We start from the raw sequence: 26,731 nt of genomic DNA, 5'->3' as shown, positions 1-26,731 counted from the left end.
GCCAGAAGAGATCAACAACTAAGTGAAATGCAGCAACGTTTCATACAAAGAGGATACAATCCCCATCTGATTCAACAGAGCAGATTGACAGCTGAAAACGAGACCACGGCACTGACTACATCCAGGAGCAAAGATGAGCAAAGAATGACTTTCACAACTATTTATAGTCCCTCAACTAGATCATTGGGAAAGTCATTGAGAGAACATTGGCACATTGTGCAAGGTGACCCCTCACTCCCATTTAATAGTTGGCAACATCCCAGAGTGGGATTTAAACATGACAAGAATCTGAAAGATCTTCTTATGCTGACTGACCCAATCCATTGCTACACACCCGGGACTTGGTTGTCACATAAAAAGAAACCGGGGTGTTACAGGTGTTTGGGGTGCACCACCTGTAACTCTATGATTCCAGGGGCCACCTTTGGCCATCCCCATCGCAATCAGCGATACAAGATCAGGCATGTACTGACTTGCACTACCACACATGTGGTTTACCTATTGAATTGCAGCTGTGGTCGGTTCTATGTGGGTAAAACCACGGATGACGCCAGAACTCGTCTCGCCAACCACAGGTCATCCATTAGGACATCTCTCAAAAAGGGATCCAGCGACCAGCCTGTGGCCAGGCACTTTGTGGAAAAAGGACATGGACTCCACGACTTGAGATTTACATTAATAGATCACGTCCCCCCACTTAGGCAGGGGGGTGATAGAGACACACTTCTTCTACAGATTGAAGCTAAGTGTATTTTTCGGCTGAACACCTTGCAACCCCATGGACTGAACACTATGTTTGACTGGCACTGCTTCTTATAGACATTTTTTCAGTTTGGCAGGTACTGCCAGTGGTGTGCCAATATTACTGAACCTATTGGGTTTGACCAGGAGAGTCATGTATCATTCAATTGTCACAAATTTTTACTATCTGTTTGCTGGTGTATGTAGTCCCCTAAGTCTACATTATTCTCTACTGGTGGCCGGTGGTATTTGCTATCTTTAAGTACATATGTGTTTATGAATGATTCTCACCACTCCCTCTTGGTATAAAAGTAATGTTGAATGGGAGCTATATGTATTTGTGCCTTAGTGGAGATACATCTATATGAACATGTGCCAGGATGGATGTTTTCACCTCTTTCCATTGCATGATTAATATTGGGACTATAGGTATAGTTTTGATTCCAATTTGATTGATGCTAACACCTCCCTTCTTACGGGTTTGAGTGATCTCCTATTTTTAGCAGGTACATTGGCGGATGTGGTCCAATCCACATATGTGATTAACTTCATGGCGATTTGTTGATATCTGTGTGGGGTCCCCATAGCAACTGCACATACTCCAGCAATGAAATGTTGTGATTACGTGGCATACCCGCGAGTCTGTATGTTTGTGTTTGTTTGTAAGATTGGCTGGGGTTCCTGCTCTAAATATACGCTCTAGCATAGTATCAATTGTTATTTGGCCGTTCTGGCTATACTAGATACTACATGTATGCTTTGCTTGGTTCGGTGTGAACTATCACCATGACAACAATACACAATACGTGTGATTGGTCTATTGCCTCCCATGTGACCTGCTGTGTCATTCCGGGTTCCTTGCCACGGCGTTGTCTACTGGTGCCACTGCCAGGATGAAAGTTTGCAGCGATCGGATACATGTCTTTCATGATGTAAGTCTCTGCCTTGGTTTGTATGATTACTTGGGGATCTCCCCATTCCGGCAGATATTTTTATGTATATATTGTGTGTGGTCCCTGCTCTAATTATAGCCTCTCAGTTCGATATGTATATATGTGTGTGGTCCCTGCTCTAATTATAGCCACTTGGTTGTTCTAGCCACTTGGTTGTTCTGGCTATATCTGTTACTATATGTATGGTCCGGTGCGATCCATCACCATGACAACAGTACACAACTCTGGTGATTGGTTCATTGCCTCCCATGTGATTGGTCTGTGTTTTTCCGGGTTCCTTACCACAGCGTTGTTTACTGATGCCAGGATGAGGGTTTGCAGCGATCGGCTATATGTCTCCACTATGTAAGTCTATACTCTCCTCCTTAAAGCTATATTTCTGTGTCTGGTTTATTTGTAGATGAAAGTATTTTTTCTACTGAGTGACTAAGGGTGTCCTATAACTCCGTTTTTGGGCTGTGTGAGCTCCACATTGGTGTACATTTCTAGCACAGTTCTTTTACATATCACCTGGGCAGTCACTCTTTGTTTAGGGGCCGGGATGGCTCATTTAAAACTTTTATAACTGCAATAGCACAATGATGTTTATACTGTGACTCATAGCCTATGAGTCATAGGTCACCATAGCAACTTGTTTGGCGTTTTTTTGTTCTAATTGGGGGGAGGGGTTTGTTTGTTAAGGTGTATAAATTCACTGTTTTTTTTATCCACGTGTTGTCTGAAGAAGGGGATACATTATCCTTGAAATGTTACATTTGTTAAGTAAATATTATACAAAAAGTCCAGTGAGTGCAAGTCTTTTGTTCCTGCATATCAATTTCTACTAGCACCCTGGCAGTTGTGTAAAAGTGAGAGTGCACATCCTTGCTACAAGTATATATATATATATATATATATATATATATATATATATATATATTATAGGCATAGATATATTTTGTACGAAATTAGCATCATATATATGTAGAAATGTGTATTTATGAATAAAAATAATATATTCTGCTATGTGAAAAACATTTGAATGTGAAACATACATATTTTCATGTCGGGTTCGTGCACTTGAGAATATGCGTTTGGGTTAGCGCGCGAGTGGGGTAGGTTTTTTCCACTTTTTTTTTCCATGACTTCTATGGGGGAATAGGTTATCGCGCTCGCAATATTCTAAGTTTGGCTTTTTGCGTGCATCGAGCAATAACCTTTTACTTTCAACTTGTAATACGAGAGCAACCCAACCCGTGAAAATGTTTACTTCTAGTGATGATAGCGCGAGAGTGAAAGCCCATAGTAGGGAACATTTGAGCACTTATATGGAATCCTTTGTTTCAGTAATCTTCACTGAATAAGTAACTAGCTAAACTGAACTTTCCAGAAAAAATATATGTATGTTGGATATAATGGGGTAGATTCAAATCTTTTCGATGCCGTTTAACAGTGTTTTTAAGCTCCTGGTCTGTGTTTTTAAGTTCTAAGTGATCACAATCCTTGTGATACCACAATTTCTGTATTGGAAAAAATTTAGATTGGATCCAAGCAGACACTGAAAGAAATTGCCCATAAGATAAATGAACAGGAACAGCTTTGATAATCACAATCTTCACGAACCAGAAGCTTTGCACTTTATTTTCACAACAAAATGGGCACTTCAAATTAACATACAAACGCCTAGATTTAGAGTTTGGCGTTAGCCGTCAAAAGCAGCGTTAAGGGGTCCTAACGCTGCTTTTTACCGCCCGCTGGTATTTAGAGTCAGGCAGGAAAGGGTCTAACGCTCACTTCCTTACCGCGACTCCAGGCTACCGCAGATCCCCTTACGGCAATTGCGTATCCTATCTTTTCAATAGGATCTGCCTAACGCCGGTATTTGGAGTCTTGGAAGAAGTGAGCAGTAGACCCTATACCGACAAGACTCCTACCGACAAAAAAAGTCAGTAGTTAAGAGTTTTATGGGCTAACGCGTGAATATAAAGCTCTTAACCACTGTGCCACAAAGTACACTAACACCATAAACTACCTATGTACCCCTAAACCGAGGCCCCCCCACATCGCCGCCACTATAATAAAAATTTTTAACCCCTAATCTGCCGACCGGACACCGCCGCCACCTACATTATCCCTATGAACCCCTAATCTGCTGCCCCTAACATCGCCGACCACTATATTATATTTATTAACCCCTAATCTGCCCCCCCAACGTCGCTGCTACCTAACTACACTTATTAACCCCTAATCTGCCGACCGAACCTCGCCACCACTATAATAAATGTATTAACCCCTAAACTGCTGCACTCCCGCCTCGCAAACACTATAATAAATTTTATTAACCCCTAATCTGCCCTCCCTAACATTGCCGCCACCTACCTACAATTATTAACCTCTAATCTCCCGCCCGCAACGTCACCGCTACTATAATAAAGTTATTAACTCCTAAACCTAACTCTAACCCTAACCCTAACACCCCCTAACATAAATATAATTTAAATTAAACGAAATAATATTCCTAAAATTAAATCAATTATTCCTATTTAAAACTAAATACTTACCTATAAAATAAACCCTAATATAGCTACAATATAATTAATAATTACATTGTAGCTATTTTAGGATTTATATTTATTTTACAGGCAACTTTGTATTTATTTTAACTGGGTACAATAGCTATTAAATAGTTAATAACTTTTTAATAGCTACCTAGTTAAAATAAGTACAAAATTACCTGTAAAATAAATCCTAACCTAAGTTACAAATACACCTAACACTACACTATCATTAAATTCATTAAATAAATTACCTACACCCACCTACAATTAGCTAAATTAAAATACAATAAAATAAACTATTCTATAATGCAAAAAACAAACAAACACTAAATTACAAAAAATAAAAAAGAATTAAAAGAAGTTTAAACTAATTACACCTAATCTAAGCCCCCTAATAAAATAAAAAATCCCCCCAAAATAAAAAAAATGCCCTACCCTATTCTAAACTACCAAAGTAATCAGCTCTTTTACCAGCCCTTTAAAAGGCTTTTTGCGGGGCATTGTCCCAAAGTAATCAGCTCTTTTACCTAAAAATAAAAATACAATACCCCCCAACATTACAACCCACCACCCACATACCCCTACTCTAACCCACCCAACCCCCCCTTAAAAAAACCGCTAACCCCCTGAAGATCATCCTACCTTGAGTCGTCTTCACCCAGCCGAGCCGAATTCTTCATCCAAGGTGCGCAGAGGATGTCCTCCATCCGGTAGAAGTGTTCATCCAGGCGGCGTTTTCAATCTTCATCCATCCAGAGCGGAGCGGAGCCATCTTCAAAGGAGCTGACGCGGAGCCATCCTCTTCAACCGACGACTTCCCGATGAATGAAGGTACCTTTAAGGGACGTCATCCAAGATGGCGTCCCTTCAATTCCGATTGGCTAATAGGATTCTATCAGCCAATCAGAATTAAGGTAGAAAAAATCTGATTGGCTGATGCAATCAGCCAATCAGATTTAAGTTCAATCTGATTGGCTGATCCAATCAGCCAATCGTATTGAGCTCGCATTCTATTGGCTGTTCCAATCAGTTGTCGGTTGAAGAGGATGGCTCCGCGTCAGCTCCTTTGAAGATGGCTCCGCTACGGATGGATGAAGATTGAAGACGCCGCCTGGATGAACACTTCTACCGGATGGAGGACCTCTTCTTGCCCCGCTTGGATGAAGACTTCTACCGGATGAAGAACCTCCTCTGCGCACCTTGGATGAAGAATTTGGCTCAGCTGGGTGAAGACGACTCAAGGTAGGATGATCTTCAGGGGGTTAGCGATAGATTTTTTTAAGGGGGGTTTGGGTGGGTTAGAGTAGGGGTATGTGGGTGGTGGGTTGTAATGTTGGGGGGGGTATTGTATTTTTATTTTCAGGTAAAAGAGCTGATTACTTTGGGGCAATGCCCCGCAAAAAGCCCTTTTAAGGGCTGGTAAAAGAGCTGATTACTTTGGTAGTTTAGAATAGGGTAGGGCATTTTTTTATTTTGGGGGGATTTTTTATTTTATTAGGGGGCTTAAATTAGGTGTAATTAGTTTAAACTTCTTGTAAATTTTTTTTGTAATTTAGTGTTTAGTGTATTATAGAATAGTTTATTTTATTGTATTTTAATTTAGCTAATTGTAGGTAATTTATTTAATTAATTTAATGATAGTGTAGTGTTAGGTCTATTTGTAACCTAGGTTAGGATTTATTTTGAAGGTAATTTTGTACTTATTTTAACTAGGTAGCTATTAAATAGTTATTAACTATTTAATAGCTATTGTACCTAGTTAAAATAAATATAAAGTTGCCTGTAAAATAAATATAAATGCTAAAATAGCTACAATGTAATTATTAGTTATATTGTAGCTATATTAGGGTTTATTTTACCGGTAAGTATTTAGTTTTAAATAGGATTAATTTATTTAATTTTAGGAATATTATTTCGTTTAATTTAAATTATATTTATGTTAGGGGGTGTTAGGGTTAGGGTTAGAGTTAGGTTTAGGGGTTAATAACTATATTATAGTAGCGGCGACGTTGCGGGCGGGAGATTAGGGGTTAATAATTGTAGGTAGGTGGTGGCGATGTTAGGGAGGGCAGATTAGGGGTTAATACTATTTATTATAGTGTTTGTGAGGCGGGAGTGCTGCGGTTTAGGGGTTAATACATTTATTATAGTGGCGGCGAGGTCCGGTTGGCAGATTAGGGGTTAATAAGTGTAGTTAGGTAGCAGCGACATTGGGGGGGCAGATTAGGGGTTAATAAATATAATATAGGGGTTGGCGATGTTAGGGGCAGCAGATTAGGGGTTCATAGGGATAATGTAGGTTGCGGCGGTGTACGGAGCGGCAGATTAGTGGTTAATAATATACAGCAGGTGTCAGCGACAGGGGGGGTGGCAGATTAGGGGTTAATAAGTGTAAGTGTTTAGACTCGGGGTTCATGTTAGGGTGTTAGGTGCAGACTTAGAGAGTGTTTCCCCATAGGAAACAATGGGGCTGCGTTAGGAGCTGAACGCTGCTTTTTTGCAGGTGTTAGGGTTTTTTTCAGCCCAAACTGCCCCATTGCTTCCTATGGGGATATCGTGCACGAGCACTAGTGATGTTGCGAATAGTTCACCGGCGAATAGTTCCCGGCGAAAATAGCATGTTCGCGTTCGACGTGGCGGGCTAACATATGCGATGTTTGATCCGCCCCCTATTCATCATCATTGAGTAAGACTTTGACCCTATACCTCACAGTCAGCAGGCACATTCCAGCCAATCAGCAGCAGACCCTCCCTCCCAGACCCTCCTACCTCCTGGACAGCATTAATTTTAGATTCATTCGGAAGCTGCATTCTTAGGGAGAGGAGGGACAGTGTAGCTGCTGCTGATTGAATAGGGAAATTGATAGCTAGGCTAGTGTATTCAGAGTCCACTACAGTCCTGAAGGACTCATCTGATCTCTGCTGTAAGGACAGCATCCCAAAAAAGCCCTTTTTAGGGCTAGAACATCAGTCTGTTTTTTTTTTCCTGTGTAATCTAATTGCAGTTGCCTGCCTGCCAGCGTGTGTGCAAGGCTCACAGTGTATACTGTGGCCACTTGCCCAGTGCCACCACTCATATCTGGTGTAACAGTAGTGTAAATTTAAAAAAAAAACACCTTTTTTGACTGTGAAACATCAGCAGTCTGCTTGTGTAATCTAATTGCAGTTGCCTGCCTGCCTGCCAGCGTGTGTGTCAGGCTCACAGTGTATACTGTGCCCACTTGCCCAGTGCCACCACTCATATCTGGTGTAACAAAAGTGTAAATTTAAAAAAAAATCTTTTTTGACTGTGAAACATCAGTCTGCTTTTTTGTGTCACGCTCACAGCGTATACTGTGCCAATTTGCCCAGTGCCACCACTCATATCTTGTTTAATAGTAGTGTAAGTGTACATTTAAAAAAAAAAAAAATTTGACTGTGAAACATCAGTCTGCTTTTTTGTGTCAGGCTCACAGCGTATACTGTGCCCATTTGCCCAGTGCCACCACTCATATCTTTTTTAATAGCAGTGTAAGTGTACATTTAAAAAAAAAAAAACTTTTTTGACTGTGAAAGATCAGTCTGCTTGTGTAATCTAATTGCAGTTGCCTGCCTGTCAGCGTGTGTGTCAGGCTCACAGCGTATACTGTGCCCCCTTGCCCAGTGCCACCACTCATATCTTGTTTAATAGTAGTGTAAGTGTACATTTAAAAAAAAAAAAAATTTGACTGTGAAACATCAGTCTGCTTTTTTGTGTCAGGCTCACAGTGTATACTGTGCCCATTTGCCCAGTGCCACCACTCATATCTTTTTTAATAGCAGTGTAAGTGTACATTTAAAAAAAAAAAAAAACTTTTTTGACTGTGAAACATCAGTCTGCTTTTTTGTGTCAGGTTCACAGCGTATACTGTGCCCATTTGCCCAGTGCCACCACATATCTTTTTTAATAGTAGTGTAAGTTTACATTTAAAAAAAAAAAAAAAACTTTTTTGACTGTGAAACATCAGTCTGCTTTTTTGTGTCAGGCTCACAGCGTATACTGTGCCCACTCCCCTGTGCCACCACTCATATCTTGTTTATTAGTAGTGTAAGTGTACATTTAAAAAAAAAAACTTTTTGGACTGTTAAACATAAGTCTGCTTTTTTGTGTCAGGCTCACAGCGTATACTGTGCCCACTTGCCCAGTGCCACCACTCATATATTGTTTAATAGCAGTGTAAGTGTACATTTAAAAAAAACTTTTTGGACTGTTAAACATCAGTCTGCTTTTTTGTGTCAGGCTCACAGCATATACTGTGCCCACTTGCCCAGTGCCACCACTCATATCTTGTTTAATAGTAGTGTAAGTGTACATTTAAAAAAAAAAACTTTTTTGACTGTGAAACATCAGTCTGCTTTTTTGTGTCAGGCTCACAGCGTATACTGTGCCCACTTGCCCAGTGGCACCACTCATATCTTGTTTAATAGTAGTGTAAGTGTACATTTAAAAAAAACAAAAAACTTTTTTGACTGTAAAACATCAGTCTGCTTTTTTGTGTCAGGCTCACAGCGTATACTGTTTGCAGTTGTCTGGAGTAACAGTAGTGTAAATTTTAAAAAAAAACGTTTTTGACTGTGAAACATCAGTCTGCTTGTGTAATCTAATTGCAGTTGCCTGCCTGCCAGCGTGTGTGTCAGGCTCAGAGCATATACTGTGCCCACTTGCCCAGTGCCACCACTCATATCTGGTGTAACAGTAGTGTAAATTTAAAAAAAAAAACTTTTTTGACTGTGAAACATCAGTCTGCTTGTGTAATCTAATTGCATTTGCCTGCCTGCCTGCCAGCGTGTGTGTCAGGCTCACAGCGTATACTGTGCCCACTTGCCCAGTGCCACCACTCATATCTTGTTTAATAGTAGTGTACATTTAAAAAAAAAACTTTTTTGACTGTGAAACATCAGTCTGCTTTTTTTGTGTCAGGCTCACAGCGTATACTTTGCCCACTTGCCCAGTGCCACCACTCATATCTTTTTTAATAGTAGTGTAAGTGTACATTTAAGAAAAAAAAAACTTTTTTGACTGTGAAACATCAGTCTGCTTTTTTGTGTCAGGCTCACAGCGTATACTGTGCCCATTTGCCCAGTGCCACCACTCATATCTTTTTTAATCGTAGTGTAAGTGTACATTTAAAAAAAAAAAAAAAACTTTTTTGACTGTGAAACATCAGTCTGCTTTTTTGTGTCAGGCTCACAGCGTATACTGTGCCCATTTGCCCAGTGCCACCACTCATATCTTTTTTAATAGTAGTGTAAGTGTACATTTAAAAAAAAAAAAAAAAAACTTTTTTGACTGTGAAACATCAGTCTGCTTTTTTGTGTCAGGTTCACAGCGTATACTGTGCCCATTTGCCCAGTGCCACCACTCATATCTTTTTTAATAGTAGTGTAAGTGTACATTTAAAAAAAAAAAAAACTTTTTTGACTGGTATTGAGGGTTGAAGTGGAGTTAAATTAGGCTCAACGCACCCTTTTCTGAGCCTAACGCAGCCACTCAGACAACTCTAAATACCAGCGTTGTTTGAAGGGTGTGCTGGGAAAATAAGCAGCGTTAGCTACGCGGGTTTTTACCGACAAAACTCTAAATCTAGGCGAAAGGGTGTTGATAAAGTGCAAGAAATGTTATACAGTATTCCAAGATGATTTAGAATAATTCTTTTAGCTTGTGCGTGTGCAATACAATCTGAAACACCTCTGGCTCTATTTTAGATGTATATATCAATATCTAGTCTAGATTAATTAAACCTATATGTAGCACTGTTTATAGTCTCTCAATAGTGGCCAGGACAGACATTTACATACTGTATGTATGCAAAGATGGGCCCCCGGCAACTGTACCTGGGATGAAGAGGGCCCAGCGTGGATCAAGAGGAACTGAATTTTCAAATGGTGAGTTTAAATTTTGGGTTATTGTAATTTATATTTTGTGTTAGGGTTAAGGTTTTTTTTTTGGGGGGGGGGGTTGGGGGGCATGTAGGTTAGTGTTAGGTATAATAGTGTTTTTTTATTTTGGATACTGTCTATTTTATTTTATGTAGGGTTAGTCTGTGTTGGGGTTTGTGGCGGTTTAAGGGTTAATAGTGTAGGGTACTTGAAGTGGGCTAGTGGCGGTACAGAGGTTAATAGTTTAGATGGGTACTTGCGGTCGATATGTGGTGGTATAGGGGTTAACACGATAGAAACTTAAGGTGGGTATGTGGCGTTTGAGGGGTTAATAGCGCAGACAGGTACTTGCGGTGGTATGTGGGGGTTTAGATATTTATTAGTTTAGTGTTACTGCGATCGTGGAGTACTTCAGTTTAGCGGTACTTAGGATTAGTGGTTAGCCACAGCAGTTATATTCCAAGGGATTAATTACCATACTATGGGGCCCATTTATCAAGCTCCGCATGGAGGTTGAAGGCCCGTGTTTCGAAGCAGTGGTCTAAAGACCGCTGCTCCATAACCTGTCGTCCTGCTCTGAGCAGGCGGACAGACATCGCCGCAATTCAACCCGAGCTGCTGGTGCAATGCTGAATACGGAGAGCAGTATTGCTCTGCATTCAGCGAGGTCTGTTGGACCTGATCCGCACTCTCGGATCAGGTCTGACAGACCTTTGTTAAATAGGCCCCATTGACAATATTAGTGGTGATGCTGGGTGTTATCTATCATCAGCATTGCCGACCAATGTCATGTATAGTAAGCACCTCTCAGCGATGACACCTGTTAGCATCTATGTTGGGAGCTTGGAATATTTCAAAAGGCTCGCTCAACATATCGGTGGATCGCTTGGAATGTTTTGCCGCCTTGCAGCATTTTCGATCACCCGGGCCTAAGTCTGAACTTTAAATGAGTAGAAGATTTTTTTCTGAAAAATTTCAAAGTTATGTCTATTTTTCACTCCTCTTGTATCATGTGACAGGCATCAGCCAATCACAAATGCAAATATGTATATTCTGTGAACTCTTGCACATGCTCAGTAGGCGCTGGTGATTCAAAAAGTGTAATTATAAAAAGACTGTGCACATTTTGTTAATGGAAGTAAATTGAAAAGTTGTTTAAAATTGCATCCTCTATCTGAATCACGAAGGTTTAATTTTGCCTTGAGTGTCCCTTTAAAAAAAACACTTGATTATTATTTACATAAAGTGCAGAATTGTGCACAGCCTTTACTGTCCCTTTAAGAACTAAATGTATACCTTTTACATTGGACTTTGTGTTATATTTTAGCTGTGTAGATGTCTTTCCAAAAACATCAGGTATAATTATATCTTTGAGATCTGGATTACACTAATTCTTGGAATTGCTGTAGTACCCAAAGAACCTCTTTACAAGCACTACTGATTGTTCCACATTTTGTTAAATCCATTAGAGATTTGTGTATAACCTCCTCCTTTTGTTACAGACATGGAAATTACCCACCTTCTGAAATAAACAAGCACAAAAAACATTACACACCTTTAAGTTTTGTGTTCTACATTTCTCTAGCTCTTCGTTCTCTTTGGAATCCAATTTACATCTGTCTGTCAGTAAACAAGAGAGAGTTAATGTGAAATACAGGACATTATTTTAGATCATACATAAAGTTATTGGATAAAAGGATTGCAGAGGGGCACTGTTATCACCAGAATTCATGGGGCTTGATCTCGATTTAAGATGCAAAAACTGAGCCACTTTTTAAAGGGATATGAAACCCGAAAACATTTCTGTTGTGATTCAGACAGAGAATAGAATTTTAAAAAAAGTTTACTGTTCACTTCTATTATCAAATTTGCTTTGTTCCCATGTTGTTCTTTGTTGAAGAGCTTCCTAGGTAGGTGTTTGTACCATTAAATGGCAGGAAATAGTGCTGCCATCTAGTGTTCTGGTAAATGGATAACATTCTTGCAAAACTGCTGCCATGAAGTGCACCAGAAATGGGCCGGCTCCTAAGTTTATATCCCTGCTACAAAGAACATTTGATAATAGAAGTAAAGTTGCTTAAAATTGCATGTTCTGTCTGAATCATGAAAGAAAAAATATCTTCAAACAATAAAAAAACTAAACACTTTTTAAATAACCCCCTTTAAACGCTGCAAGAAAATATCCTTTTGTTTTTAGAGTAATTACATTACACCATTTGCTAATATGTTGGGTTTTGTCATTTTAATTGTTTTGAAATATTTAAAAAGGAGAAGTCTCTACTTTATCTTACAGTCTCTTCCTATATCTAAACTCATATCATCAGCATATAATCCTGCCCTCTTCTCTAAAGCTTTCTATCTCCAAAACATAACTCCTCTTTTTCCCCCTTTTATCTTTTATCCTCCACACCCCACACCTCAAATCTCATTTGTTACATTGTACTCTATTATTTGCTATTTGCATTCAGTCTTTGGTTAATTTCTGTTGAATCTACCAAAAATATCTACAAATATATCTTAAATGTGCCATTCCCACTCACACAACAAATCTAAGGCCTAGATTTGGAGTTCGGCGGTAAAAGGGCTGTTAACGCTCCGCGGGTTTTTTTCTGGCCGCACCATAAATTTAACTCTGGTATCGAGAGTTCAAACAAATGCTGCGTTAGGCTCCAAAAAAGGAGCGTAGAGCATATTTACCGCAAATGCAACTCTCGATACCAGAGTTGCTTACGGACGCGGCCGGCATCAAAAACGTGCTCGTGCACGATTCTCCCATAGGAAACAATGGGGCAGTTTGAGCTGAAAAAAAACCTAACACCTGCAAAAAAGCAGCGTTCAGCTCTTAACGCAGCCCCATTGTTTCCTATGGGGAAACACTTCCTACGTCTGTACCTAACACTCTAACATGTACCCCGAGTCTAAACACCCCTAGCCTTACACTTATTAACCCCTAATCTGCCGCCCCCGCTATCGCTGACCCCTGCATTACACTTTTAACCCCTAATCTGCCGCTCCGTAAACCGCCGCCACCTACGTTATCCCTATGTACCCCTAATCTGCTGCCCTAACATCGCCGACCCCTATGTTATATTTATTAACCCCTAATCTGCCCCCCACAACGTCGCCGACACCTGCCTACACTTATTAACCCCTAATCTGCCGAGCGGACCTGAGCGCTACTATAATAAAGTTATTAACCCCTAATCCGCCTCACTAACCCTATCATAAATAGTATTAACCCCTAATCTGCCCTCCCTAACATCGCCGACACCTACCTTCAATTATTAACCCCTAATCTGCCGACCGGAGCTCACCGCTATTCTAATAAATGTATTAACCCCTAAAGCTAAGTCTAACCCTAACACTAACACCCCCCTAAGTTAAATATAATTTTTATCTAACGAAATAAATTAACTCTTATTAAATAAATAATTCCTATTTAAAGCTAAATACTTACCTGTAAAATACATCCTAATATAGCTACAATATAAATTATAATTATATTATAGCTATTTTAGGATTAATATTTATTTTACAGGCAACTTTGTATTTATTTTAACCAGGTACAATAGCTATTAAATAGTTAAGAACTATTTAATAGTTACCTAGTTAAAATAATAACAAATTTACCTGTAAAATAAATCCTAACCTAAGATATAATTAAACCTAACACTACCCTATCAATAAAATAATTAAATAAACTACCTACAATTACCTACAATTAACCTAACACTACACTATCAATAAATTAATTAAACACAATTGCTACAAATAAATACAATTAAATAAACTATCTAAAGTACAAAAAATAAAATAGAACTAAGTTACAGAAAATAATAAAATATTTACAAACATAAGAAAAATATTACAACAATTTTAAACTAATTACACCTACTCTAAGCCCCCTAATAAAATAACAAAGCCCCCCAAAATAAAAAATTCCCTACCCTATTCTAAAATACAAATATTACAAGCTCTTTTACCTTACCAGCCCTGAACAGGGCCCTTTGCGGGGCATGCCCCAAGAATTTCAGCTCTTTTGCCTGTAAAAAAAAACATACAATACCCCCCCCCAACATTACAACCCACCACCCACATACCCCTAATCTAACCCAAACCCCCCTTAAATAAACCTAACACTACCCCCCTGATGATCTTCCTACCTTGTCTTCACCATGCCAGGTTCACCGATCCGTCCTGGCTCCAAGATCTTCATCCAACCCAAGCGGGGGCTAGACATCCACTGAAGAAGTCCAGAAGAGGGTCCAAAGTCTTCCTCCTATCCGGCAAGAAGAGGACATCCGGACCGGCAAACATCTTCTCCAAGCGGCATCTTCTATCTTCTTCCATCCGATGACGACCGGCTCCATCTTGAAGACCTCCAGCGCGGATCCATCCTCTTCTTCCGACGACTAGACGACGAATGACGGTTCCTTTAAGGGACGTCATCCAAGATGGCGTCCCTCGAATTCCGATTGGCTGATAGGATTCTATCAGCCAATCGGAATTAAGGTAGGAATTTTCTGATTGGCTGATGGAATCAGCCAATCAGAATATAGTTCAATCCGATTGGCTGATCCAATCAGCCAATCAGATTGAGCTCGCATTCTATTGGCTGTTCCGATCAGCCAATAGAATGCGAGCTCAATCTGATTGGCTGATTGGATCAGCCAATCGGATTGAACTATATTCTGATTGGCTGATTCCATCAGCCAATCAGAAAATTCCTACCTTAATTCCGATTGGCTGATAGAATCCTATCAGCCAATCGGAATTCGAGGGACGCCATCTTGGATGACGTCCCTTAAAGGAACCGTCATTCGTCGTCTAGTCGTCGGAAGAAGAGGATGGATCCGCGCTGGAGGTCTTCAAGATGGAGCCGGTCGTCATCGGATGGAAGAAGATAGAAGATGCCGCTTGGAGAAGATGTTTGCCGGTCCGGATGTCCTCTTCTTGCCGGATAGGAGGAAGACTTTGGACCCTCTTCTGGACTTCTTCAGTGGATGTCTAGCCCCCGCTTGGGTTGGATGAAGATCTTGGAGCCAGGACGGATCGGTGAACCTGGCATGGTGAAGACAAGGTAGGAAGATCATCAGGGGGGTAGTGTTAGGTTTATTTAAGGGGGGTTTGGGTTAGATTAGGGGTATGTGGGTGGTGGGTTGTAATGTTGGGGGGGGGGTATTGTATGTTTTTTTTTACAGGCAAAAGAGCTGAAATTCTTGGGGCATGCCCCGCAAAGGGCCCTGTTCAGGGCTGGTAAGGTAAAAGAGCTTGTAATATTTGTATTTTAGAATAGGGTAGGGAATTTTTTATTTTGGGGGGCTTTGTTATTTTATTAGGGGGCTTAGAGTAGGTGTAATTAGTTTAAAATTGTTGTAATATTTTTCTTATGTTTGTAAATATTTTATTATTTTCTGTAACTTAGTTCTTTTTTATTTTTTGTACTTTAGATAGTTTATTTAATTGTATTTATTTGTAGCAATTGTGTTTAATTAATTTATTGATAGTGTAGTGTTAGGTTAATTGTAGGTAATTGTAGGTAGTTTATTTAATTATTTTATTGATAGGGTAGTGTTAGGTTTAATTATATCTTAGGTTAGGATTTATTTTACAGGTAAATTTGTTATTATTTTAACTAGGTAACTATTAAATAGTTCTTAACTATTTAATAGCTATTGTACCTGGTTAAAATAATTACAAAGTTGCCTGTAAAATAAATATTAATCCTAAAATAGCTATAATATAATTATAATTTATATTGTAGCTATATTAGGATGTATTTTACAGGTAAGTATTTAGCTTTAAATAGGAATTATTTATTTAATAAGAGTTAATTTATTTCGTTAGATAAAAAATATATTTAACTTAGGGGGGTGTTAGTGTTAGGGTTAGACTTAGCTTTAGGGGTTAATACATTTATTAGAATAGCGGTGAGCTCCGGTCGGCAGATTAGGGGTTAATAATTGAAGGTAGGTGTCGGCGATGTTAGGGAGGGCAGATTAGGGGTTAATACTATTTATGATAGGGTTAGTGAGGCGGATTAGGGGTTAATAACTTTATTATAGTAGCGCTCAGGTCCGCTCGGCAGATTAGGGGTTAATAAGTGTAGGTAGGTGTCGGCGACGTTGAGGGGGGCAGATTAGGGGTTAATAAATATAACATAGGGGTCGGCGATGTTAGGGGTAGCAGATTAGGGGTACATAGGGATAACGTAGGTGGCGGCGATTTGCGGTCGGAAGATTAGGGGTTAATTATTTTAAGTAGCTTGCGGCGACGTTGTGGGGGGCAAGTTAGGGGTTAATAGATATAATACAGGGGTCGGCGGTGTTAGGGGCAGCAGATTAGGGGTACATAAGTATAACGTAGGTGGCGGTCGGCAGATTAGGGGTTAAAAATTTTAATCGAGTGGCGGCGATGTGGGGGGACCTCGGTTTAGGGGTACATAGGTAGTTTATGGGTGTTAGTGTACTTTAGGGTACAGTAGTTAAGAGCTTTATAAACCGGCGTTAGCCAGAAAGCTCTTAACTCCTGCTATTTTCAGGCGGCTGGAATCTTGTCGTTAGAGCTCTAACGCTCACTGCAGAAACGACTCTAAATACCGGCGTTAGGAAGATCCCATTGAAAAGATAGGCTACGCAAATGGCGTAGGGGGATCTGCGGTATGGAAAAGTCGCGGCTGTAAAGTGAGCGTTAGACCCTTTAATCACTGACTCCAAATACCAGCGGGCGGCCAAAACCAGCGTTAGGAGCCTCTAACGCTGGTTTTGACGGCTACCGCCGAACTCTAAATCTAGGCCTAAGATTCTTATCAACTCGCTCATCTACCCTTGGTTTCCCAAGCTACTGTCAGACCTTACCGCAATCCCTCATGAATGTCTGTGTTAGACTCATCTTTCTTACACATTGTTACTGCCACCCCCTCTCTCTCACTTCCTCTATTGGATTCTCTTAGCCATTAACCCATTTATTGCCGCAGGGCACTTGTTTCTCCCTCGACTTTTTACTATGGACTTCCTTTAGTATTAAAGCTCATAAGCCCATCTGTCTTGTAGATCCTCTTGAGTAAAGGTGGTAGGTATTGGATGGTAATCCATGGGCACTGCTACCTACTCATGAAGAAATATTGTCCATTAAATGTTCTTTTGCTTTTTATTCTGTAGCAAGGTACCTAATGGCATAGCACTGTAGCATATATTGGACCATTATAAATATATGATATTGATTATAATTCTAGAATAATCAAGACAAACAACATAAATCATTTCCCTTTTATTTTTCATGTTAATAAAGGATAATCTAGAAACCCCCACCACCACAACTAAAACACAGGAGGGTGCTACCATCAGCTCAATACCCCTCACTCCCAGTTCATTTAATATAAATTGATCAGAAGATTACATTGGCTCCTGGCACAAGGAGGTTTCACCTTCAGTATATAAAAACATAAAAATCATGGGCTCTTTGGGACTCCATCTCAAGTAGGTCTTCACACAGGAAATGGAGAACCAAATTACAAACAGAACACTTTTTGTTGACTCTCGTGCTGCCTAGTTCTCGATCTCTTATTAATGTATAATAATTCCAAGCCATTAGACTCAGCCCCATATAAGGAATTCAAATGGTAAAATATATATGAAAATTAAGATAATATGGACACCTAATGTTCAAAGGTGCCTCTTACCAGTGCAGGTTGTCAGATTCCTGGAGCCAGCAGAGCTAATGGACATTGTATACCCCTCTGGGCAGTTACAGATGAAGCTGCCTTCAATATTACTGCAGGTTGCAGGGGGGATGCAGGGGGACGGTGAGAGGGAGCACTCATCTATATCTGTAAGAAACCAAAATACAGTGTGACATACAGGATACAGGACATTTGTATATGATGTAGACACAAACATGGAGAGCTATATGTTAAACATCCTGTTTTTGTGTATGACTATGAAATATACTGATACAGTTTAACTTTTTCTTACATAGTATAAATATTTGCAGGAGGTCCCATGTTTACAGTCTTATAAGTGACAGCACTATGGTCTAGATTACAAGTGGAGCATAAAATGGTAGCACTATGATGCGCTTACATCACTAGAGCACAATCTTTCTCGCTTCCATTACTTCCATATTGTAACTGGGAAGTAAAATCTTAGCGTTTCAGTAAAAGCTTAGGGTGGGCTAACAACTGGAGGTCAGATAGGGTGGCCGTGCTAAATCCCCTAATAGACTTTTATATGGCACTGGCTTTTGCTCAAGTGCTAGCCTGAAGGTACGCTAAAACAATATAATATAGGGCAGGCTACAAAATAGCAGGCACGCTAACATTCTCTGGTAAAATCTCTTTTACCACTGACTTGAAATACCAGATTGGGCACTATTTTTAGCGCAGAGATGCAATATGGATAGCGCACCCTGCTCTATCAATAGCACTCCACTTGTAATCTAGGCTTATAATGGAGTTAGAAAATATTTTCCCAAAAGAGCTGACTGTGCAAATTCAAAAGACCAATATAACCCTTTGTCTTCTTCCTTCCAGATTTACAACTACTTTTATATAAATATCTCTTGCCACTGAATATGCCTCTTATATTTAGGACTCCTAACCTCATTTTGTGGCATAGCCCATGTATGTGAATACATCATGATACCACCTATACACTGCCCGACCCCATTCAGTTTCACCCACATTCCCGCCTACAGTCCACCTTTATACCACCTCCAGCTTCCCTATCTCAGACACAGGATTATTTAGAGGTATGTATACAACTATTATAACGGTTTCTAATTTGTAAAAATATTTGTGGAATATGCATCTGACCCATATACAACTTTTGTGATTGCCCTATGCTACATGTCTGCTTTGTATAACTGTTTAACTATTGCTTATATTAGGTACACTTTTTATATCCATTTGATTCACCTCTATTTATCCCCTAAATTATTTAAACCTTAATTTATGTATCACTTTGAATATTTTTATTTTTATTTTCATCCCTCTGAGGGTCTGGCGTTTGCAATCAGTTTCTGTCTTAGATACTGTATACTCTGACTTAAATGACTAACTATACACTCTTCCTTAGATGACTGTATAACATGGTGGATATAAAACCAACTATATTTTTAAAAAGTAAAAAAAAAAAAAGGATTTTTTTATTTAAATCAGATTTTGTTTTTTATAAAATGCTTTTTTTGAGAAGAAAAATCATATCTAAAGATAGTTTCTATTTATGATCAATTATAATCTAAAGGTTATTCATTCTAAAATATAGATTTGTTTTTAATTATATAACAAGATGCTGTTTATTCATGGCAGTAATGTTTAATTTTTTTGGTAAATTAATTCCATTAATCCATTCATAATTTAATTCATTTCAATGATCTATCTATTCATATCTTATGATATGTAACAAAATTTGTAATGGTCTGATGTAACTGGAAAAATATTCAGAAAAATTATTATTCTAAAAATAAAAACCATGACTGTACACTCTGACTTAGATGACTGATTGAGGGGTAGTTATCAACGCGTCTACTTTACCTGCCTTCGCCAGTTCAATACGCCCGCCTAAGCTCGCCTACCATCGCCGCCGCGGACCTGAATACGTTCGCCTAAGTTATCAATAAAGCTGTCAAAAAGCCGCACACCAAGTACGGGGCGATGAGCAGCGGATTGTGATAGTTATCACTCATCCGATCTCACTGCTCTTCGGCTTTTTTACAGCTTTATTGCTAGCCTGTCACTAAGCACCCACACTAACTACACTGTTCTACCCCCTATACCGGCGCCCCCGGAGCCCCCCCCGCAACTAAATAAAGTTAGTAACCCCTAAACCGCCACTCCTAGACCCCGCCGCAACTCTTATAAATGTATTAACCCCTAAACCGCCGCTCCCGGACACCGCCGCCACCAACATTATACCTAGTAACCCCTATCCTGCCCCCCCTATACCGTCGCCCTCTATAATAAAGTTATTAACCCCTATCCTGCTGATCCCGCACCTCGCCACAACTAAATAAATAGTTTAACCCCTAAACCGCCGCTCCCGGACCCCGCCGCAACCTATATTAAACTTATTAACCCCTAATCTGCCCCCCCTACACCGTCGCCACCTATAATACATTTATTAACCCCTATCCTGCCCCCCACTACACCACCGCCACTTTAATAAAATTATTAACCCCCTAAACCCATGTCTAACACTAACCCTAACACCCCCCTAACTTAAATATTAATTAAATAAATCTAAATAATATTTCTCTTATTAACTAAGTTAATCCTATTTAAAACTATATACTTACCTTTAAAATGTATTAACCCCTAAACCGCCGCTCCCGGACACCGCCGCCACCAACATTATACCTATTAACCCCTATCCTGCCCCTCCTATACCGCCGCCCTCTATAATAAAGTTATTAACCCCTATCCTGCCCCCCCTATACCGTCGCCCTCTATAATAAAGTTATTAACCCCTATCCTGCTGATCCCGCACCTCACCACAACTAAATAAATAGTTTAACCCCTAAACCGCCGCTCCCGGACCCCGCCGCAACCTATATTAAACTTATTAACCCCTAATCTGCCCCCCCTACACCGTCGCCACCTATAATACATTTATTAACCCCTATCCTGCCCCCCACTACACCACCGCCACTTTAATAAAATTATTAACCCCCTAAACCTAAGTCTAACACTAACCCTAACACCCCCCTAACTTAAATATTAATTAAATAAATCTAAATAATATTTCTCTTATTAACTAAGTTAATCCTATTTAAAACTATATACTTACCTTTAAAATAAACCCTAATATAGCTACAATATAAATAATAATTATATTGTACCTATCTTAGGATTTATTTTTATTTTACAGGTAACTTTCAATTTATTTTAACTAGGTACAATAGCTATTAAATAGTTATTAACTATTTAATAGCTACCTAGCTAAAATAAAGAGAAATTTACCTGTAAAATAAAAACTAACCTAAGTTACAATTACACCTAACACTACACTATAATTAAATAAATTATTCCTATTTAAAACTAAATATTTACCTGTAAAATAAACCCTAAGATAGCTACACTATCATTAAATTAGTTAAATAAATTACCTACAAATAACTACAATTAAATACAATTAAATAAACTAACTAAAGTACAAAAAATAAAAAAAGCTAAGTTACAAAAAATAAAAAAAATAAGTTACAAACTTTTAAAAAATATTACAACAATTTTAAGCTAATTACACCTAATCTAAGCCCCCTAATAAAATAACAAAGCCCCCCAAAATAAAAAAATGCCCTACCCTATTCTAAATTAAAAAAAGTTCAAAGCTCTTTGACCTTACCAGCCCTTAAAAGGGCCTTTTGCGGGGCATGCCCCAAGGAAAACTGCTCTTTTGCCTGTAAAAGAAAAATACAACCCCCCCTTAACATTAAAACCCACCACCCACATACCCCTAATCTAACCCAAACCCCCCTTAAATAAACCTAACACTACCCCCCTGAAGATCATCCTACCTTGAGTTATCTTCAGCCAGCTGACCCACCGATGGAACCGAAGAGGAGATCCGGAGCGGCAGAAGTGATCCTCCAAGGGGCGCTGAAGAAGTCTTCCATCCGATTGAAGTCATCATCCAGGCGGCGCTGAAGAAGTCTTCCATCCGGGCGATGTCATCTTCCAAGCGGCGCTGAAGAAGTCTTCCATCTGGGTGATGTCATCTTCCAAGCGGGGTCTTCAATCTTCTTTCTTCAGGATCCATCTTCATCCCGCCGACGCGGAACATCCTTCTTCCCTGACGGACTAACGACGAATGAAGGCTCCTTTAAGGGACGTCATCCAGGATTCTATCAGCCAATCGGAATTAAGGTAGGAAAAATCTGATTGGCTGATTGAATCAGCCAATCAGATTGAGCTCGCATTCTATTGGCTGATCGGAACAGCCAATAGAATGCAAGCTCAATCTGATTGGCTGATTGGATCAGCCAATCGGATTGAACTTCAATCTGATTGGCTGATTCAATCAGCCAATCAGATTTTTCTTACCTTAATTCCGATTGGCTGATAGAATCCTATCAGCCAATCGGAATTGAATTGAATTGATCTTAAGTTTTACAGACTTAAAACTTAAGATCAGCTAAGGGGACAGGAGTTTCCATCTATACTTATTAGTGACAGTAAAATAATTATACATTTGACTCAAACAAAGAATAATGTAAAAGCAAAACATGTTTTAATTTTCTTGTCAATATGAACTGGGATTGCCAGCTCTTCTGACAAAAATAATATTAGTTATATGTAGCTTTATATTAAATATAATGTTTAATTATGTAACATAAATTCTGAGGCCCTGATATTCAAAAAATTCAAAGAAACAGGGCATGACCGAGCAATGCTGGCAAGTGACGATGTCTCTTCCATAGAAGTCAATGGGAGCATGACGTCACCACCCACATCACTGCTCTTTGGCATTTTGCTGCGGCTGGGAGTGGGGAGGCCCTATTTAAAGTGTGCCTACACAGTGCAAAAAGTGTGCTCATTGAAACTAAAATTAGCTTCTGTGTAGGCACACTCCAAATATTACCTTTGGGACGTACGTCTAATTACATCTACACTAACTTCCTCAGGTGATGTTATATCGACAGCTGATAGCTGGCAAGACAAACATGGGCGCTACCCTCCTTGCAATCTGCAGTTTACTGATTCGAACATTTCGATCTTGTGTTGATGTGTCTGAATCAAAGTTTCAGGTTACTCCCCTAGCACTCCCAGCTATCTACCCCTGAAAGCCTATAAAAACGTCAGGCCTAGCCTATACTCCCCCCTGCTCCATCTAAGAAACCTCCCACTGACCGCCTACACGGTCACCTACATCAGAGCTAACTTACAATCCCCCTGACCGCCTACACCTATGTCATGCCTAACCTACACACCCTTGGAATGCCCAACTAACTCCCACATACTGCCTACTGTCAAAAAAAATACCTCACTATAATAAACTATACTAAATAGTTAACCTCCCCATTATAACTATGAATCTATGTCGCAAAAACTATAATAAATGTTTAAATAATGTATCACAGCGATGCACTAAAAGGCTACCTTCTGGGAGGAATGGTAGAACATAATTAAAGTGTCCCCCATTCCTCCCAGAAGGTAGCAGCCCCAAATAAGTGGTATCCCTAGATGCCTCATCAAATTGCACCTTGCTTGATCAGCACCCCTTTTAAGAAGCAGCAGACCGGGGCTCAATTCCGGTCCGACGAGTTTCAGGAGGCCGGTTAGGCTGGCGAAATTGTGCCGGCGTTTACCACATATTGTTGACAAAATATGCATTGTAATGTACAGTTTAGATTATTTTAAGTATTGTAGATATCTTAAAATGTATTTAATGGTTGCTTGCTATTATTTCAACATAAATATATATTTGAAAATATATGTTTATATTTTTGTTCCCATAATGTTCTTTGTTGAAGAGATAGCTAGGTAGGTGTCTGTACCATTACATGGCAGGAAATAGTGCTGCCATCTAGTGCTCTGGTAAATGGATAACATTCTTGCAAAACTGCTGCCATGAAGTGCTCCAGAAATTGGCCGGCTCCTAAGTTTATGTCCCTGCTTTTCCACAAAAGAACAAAGAACATTAGAAGTAAAGTTGTTTAAAATTGCATGTTTTGTCTGAATGATGAAAGAAAAAAAAAAAACAAGAAAAAAAAAAGTAAACAATTTAAATACCCCCTTTAAACACTGCAGGAAAATATCCTTTTTTTCAGAGTAATACATAGTAACATAGTAGATGAGGTTAAAAAAAGACTGAAGTCCATCGAGTTCAACCTATAAAAATTTAATATACTTACAAAAAAGCTCCAGTTGAGCTTAAATTAATCCCACTAAAAGGTGACCCTTTCTATACAAGATGAGATAAGAACAAACACAGAGGCGCCACATGTGTAGGTCAATAAAACCAAGAAAATCCAATTAGCGACAGAATAAGGGTACTCACAAACAGGGCGGCACTCTCTTGTGCCGGCAGAGGCAGGCTGGTATTTACAGCAAACCAGCTAGCTGTATGGCAGGTCTGTACCGGATGTGGTCAGCGCTGAAGTTGGCTGGTTGTATAGCCTCTATCCGTTGTTCCCAGAGTGTTGTTTCTCCTCAGCTGGAGTTGTACTGGAGCAAAGAAGGGAGGGAGGGCTCAGCTGCCCTAAGGTTACTGATATGGAGATTACCACAACAACACCAGACTGATGTAAAAGTAAAAACATATAAGTATTTTATTATACACAATAAAAATACCATAGGTATTACAAATTTACAGCTGGGTGTGTGACATAAAAAATCTCCCCACAAAGAGTGCAATAGCAACGCGTTTCTCGGGCGGACCCCGTTTCCTCAGGCCAACCAGCCAACTTCAGCGCTGACCACATCCGGTACAGACCTGCCATACAGCTAGCTGGTTTGCTGTAAATACCAGCCTGCCTCTGCCGGCACAAGAGAGTGCCGCCCTGTTTGTGAGTACCCTTATTCTGTCGCTAATTGAATTTTCTTGGTTTTATTGACCTACACATGTGGCGCCTCTGTGTTTGTTCTTATCTCATCTTTACAGAAGCACATCATCACCTTGGGTGACCACAGAGAGCTGCCTATCCAGTGTTGGGAAGTTGAAGACTCCCTTTGGACTTTTCTTCCGGCTCTGTTTGGCTGGTTTTTATATATACTTTGAATTTTCTCTTATTTTATGGTTATATTGTTTTATTGTCTTATTGTTTTACTCATATTTGTCAAATCTGTGCATCACTTGCCCCATTTTTTACACTAGTGCATTTATTGTCATTTTAACCAAATAATTTTTTATATATATAGAGAACCACCTCATACTATATACACCCCTCGCCTGCTAGCGCCTCCTATAGAAGCACTGTGATTCTGTTATCACTGTCACTTCTTTATCTACCTTTCTATACAAGCAATCATATCCATGAATTCTGTTTCTAGCCAGAAATGTATCCAAATAATTTTTTAAATGTATCTAGGTTATTGGCATTCACTACCTCCTTTGGTAATAAGTTCCACAATTTTATTGCTCTTACAGTGAAAAAACATTTCCGTTGCAGTAGATTAAATCTCCTTTCCTCCAACCTTAAATTGTGACCTCTTCTCACAAACAATTTTCTTGGAATAAACAAACTTCTGCCATCTATATGGGCCTTGAATATATTTATATAAAGTAATCATGTTACCTCTCAAGCGCCTTTTTTCTAGAGAAAACAGACCCAGTTTGGCTAGCCTCTGCTCATAGCAAAGACCGCTTCTCCATAACCTGTCCGCCTGCTCTGAGGCGGCAGACAGACATCGCCGGAAATCAAACCGATCGAATACAATCGGGTTGATTGACACCCCCTGCTAGCGGCAGGAGGCAGAATTGCACTAGCAGTTAAAAAGAACTCGCTGTCGGCATTTATCGACGTGCAGCGGGCATGGTTCGCTATAGCGGATCATGTCCGTCTGCACAATATTAAATTGACCCCATTATCTTTGTCCAATCTGAGTATGATCCATTCACTACTACTCGTGGCTCCCTATCTTTTATCCAGTTATTTATCCATGTGCTAACATTTTCAGCTTTTCCCAGTCCCTTAATTTTGTGCATTAATCTCTCATGTGGCACTGTATCAAATGCCTTTTCAAAATCTAAGTGTATATTATTATTATTATTATAATTTATTTGTATAGCGCCGCAAAATTCCGTAGGGCTGGGTACAGTGATAGGAGTATACAATGACAAGGATTTGTGATAAAATACAAAACATAACAAAACTAAACAAATCTAGTACAGGAAGAAGAAGGCCCTGCTGTGGAGAGCTCACAGTCTACAGGTTTAGGGTGCAGAGACATAAGGTTGGGGGTAGCTTGTCACATCGGTTGTAGTTGCGGAAGTGAGTCAGGCAGTTCATGTATTAGTTTGGTTAGGAAGAGAGATGGAGAAGAGATGGTAAGCCTCTCTGAATAGGTGGGTTTTCAAGGAGCGTCTGAAGCTATACAAGGTTGGAGACAGTTTTATGGAGTGGGGTAGAGAGTTCCAGAGAACAGGAGCAGCACGTGAGAAGTCTTGGAGACGGGAGTGGGACGTAGAGATAACAGGAGTGGAGAGACGTAGGTCAGAGGTTGATCGAAGAGGACGGGATGGGGAATATTTCACGATGAGAGAGGAAATATAGTTGTGAGTTAGACGGTTGAGTGCTTTGTAAGTTAGGGTTAATACTTTAAATTGAATTCTGGAGTGTATGGGGAGCCAGTGTAGAGACTGTCAGAGCGGAGCTGCTGATGTAGATCGGCGACTTAGGTGGATGAGTCTAGCAGAGGCATTCATAATAGATTGGAGGGATGAGAGGCAGTGTTTTGGAAGGCCATTTAGAAGTAGATTGCAATAATCAATGCGTGACAAAATGAGGGAATGAATAAGTATTTTTGTAGTTTTTTGAGTAAGGAAGGGACAAATTCTGGAAATGTTGCATAGGTGTGAACGGCAGGATTTGGTAAGCGATTGTATATGTGGGTTGAATGTGAGTTCTGATTTAAGTGTAACCCCAAGACAGCGGACCTGGGGTTAG

The 26,731-nt window shown here is 39.7% G+C and overlaps 1 protein-coding gene across 3 annotated transcripts in view; it reads right to left on the bottom strand.

Annotated features, from left to right (window-relative positions):
- The window catches only part of LOC128662237 (adhesion G protein-coupled receptor E1), a 267,881-nt gene that overhangs the window by 90,366 nt on the left and 150,784 nt on the right, over positions 1 to 26,731 (bottom strand). For all 3 annotated transcript variants that reach the window (XM_053716059.1, XM_053716061.1, XM_053716060.1), the window contains 2 exons: positions 17,811 to 17,957; positions 11,685 to 11,749 (listed from right to left, as the gene is read on the bottom strand). In XM_053716059.1, the coding sequence (XP_053572034.1) occupies positions 11,685 to 11,749; positions 17,811 to 17,957 (212 nt within the window). The remainder of the gene's footprint in view (positions 1 to 11,684; positions 11,750 to 17,810; positions 17,958 to 26,731) is intronic.

This window comes from Bombina bombina, chromosome 6 (assembly GCF_027579735.1).
Source record: "Bombina bombina isolate aBomBom1 chromosome 6, aBomBom1.pri, whole genome shotgun sequence".
Classification (NCBI taxonomy): domain Eukaryota; kingdom Metazoa; phylum Chordata; class Amphibia; order Anura; family Bombinatoridae; genus Bombina; species Bombina bombina.
Note: the sequence above shows the minus strand (reverse complement) of the source record. Positions and strands in the feature narration are given on the sequence as shown.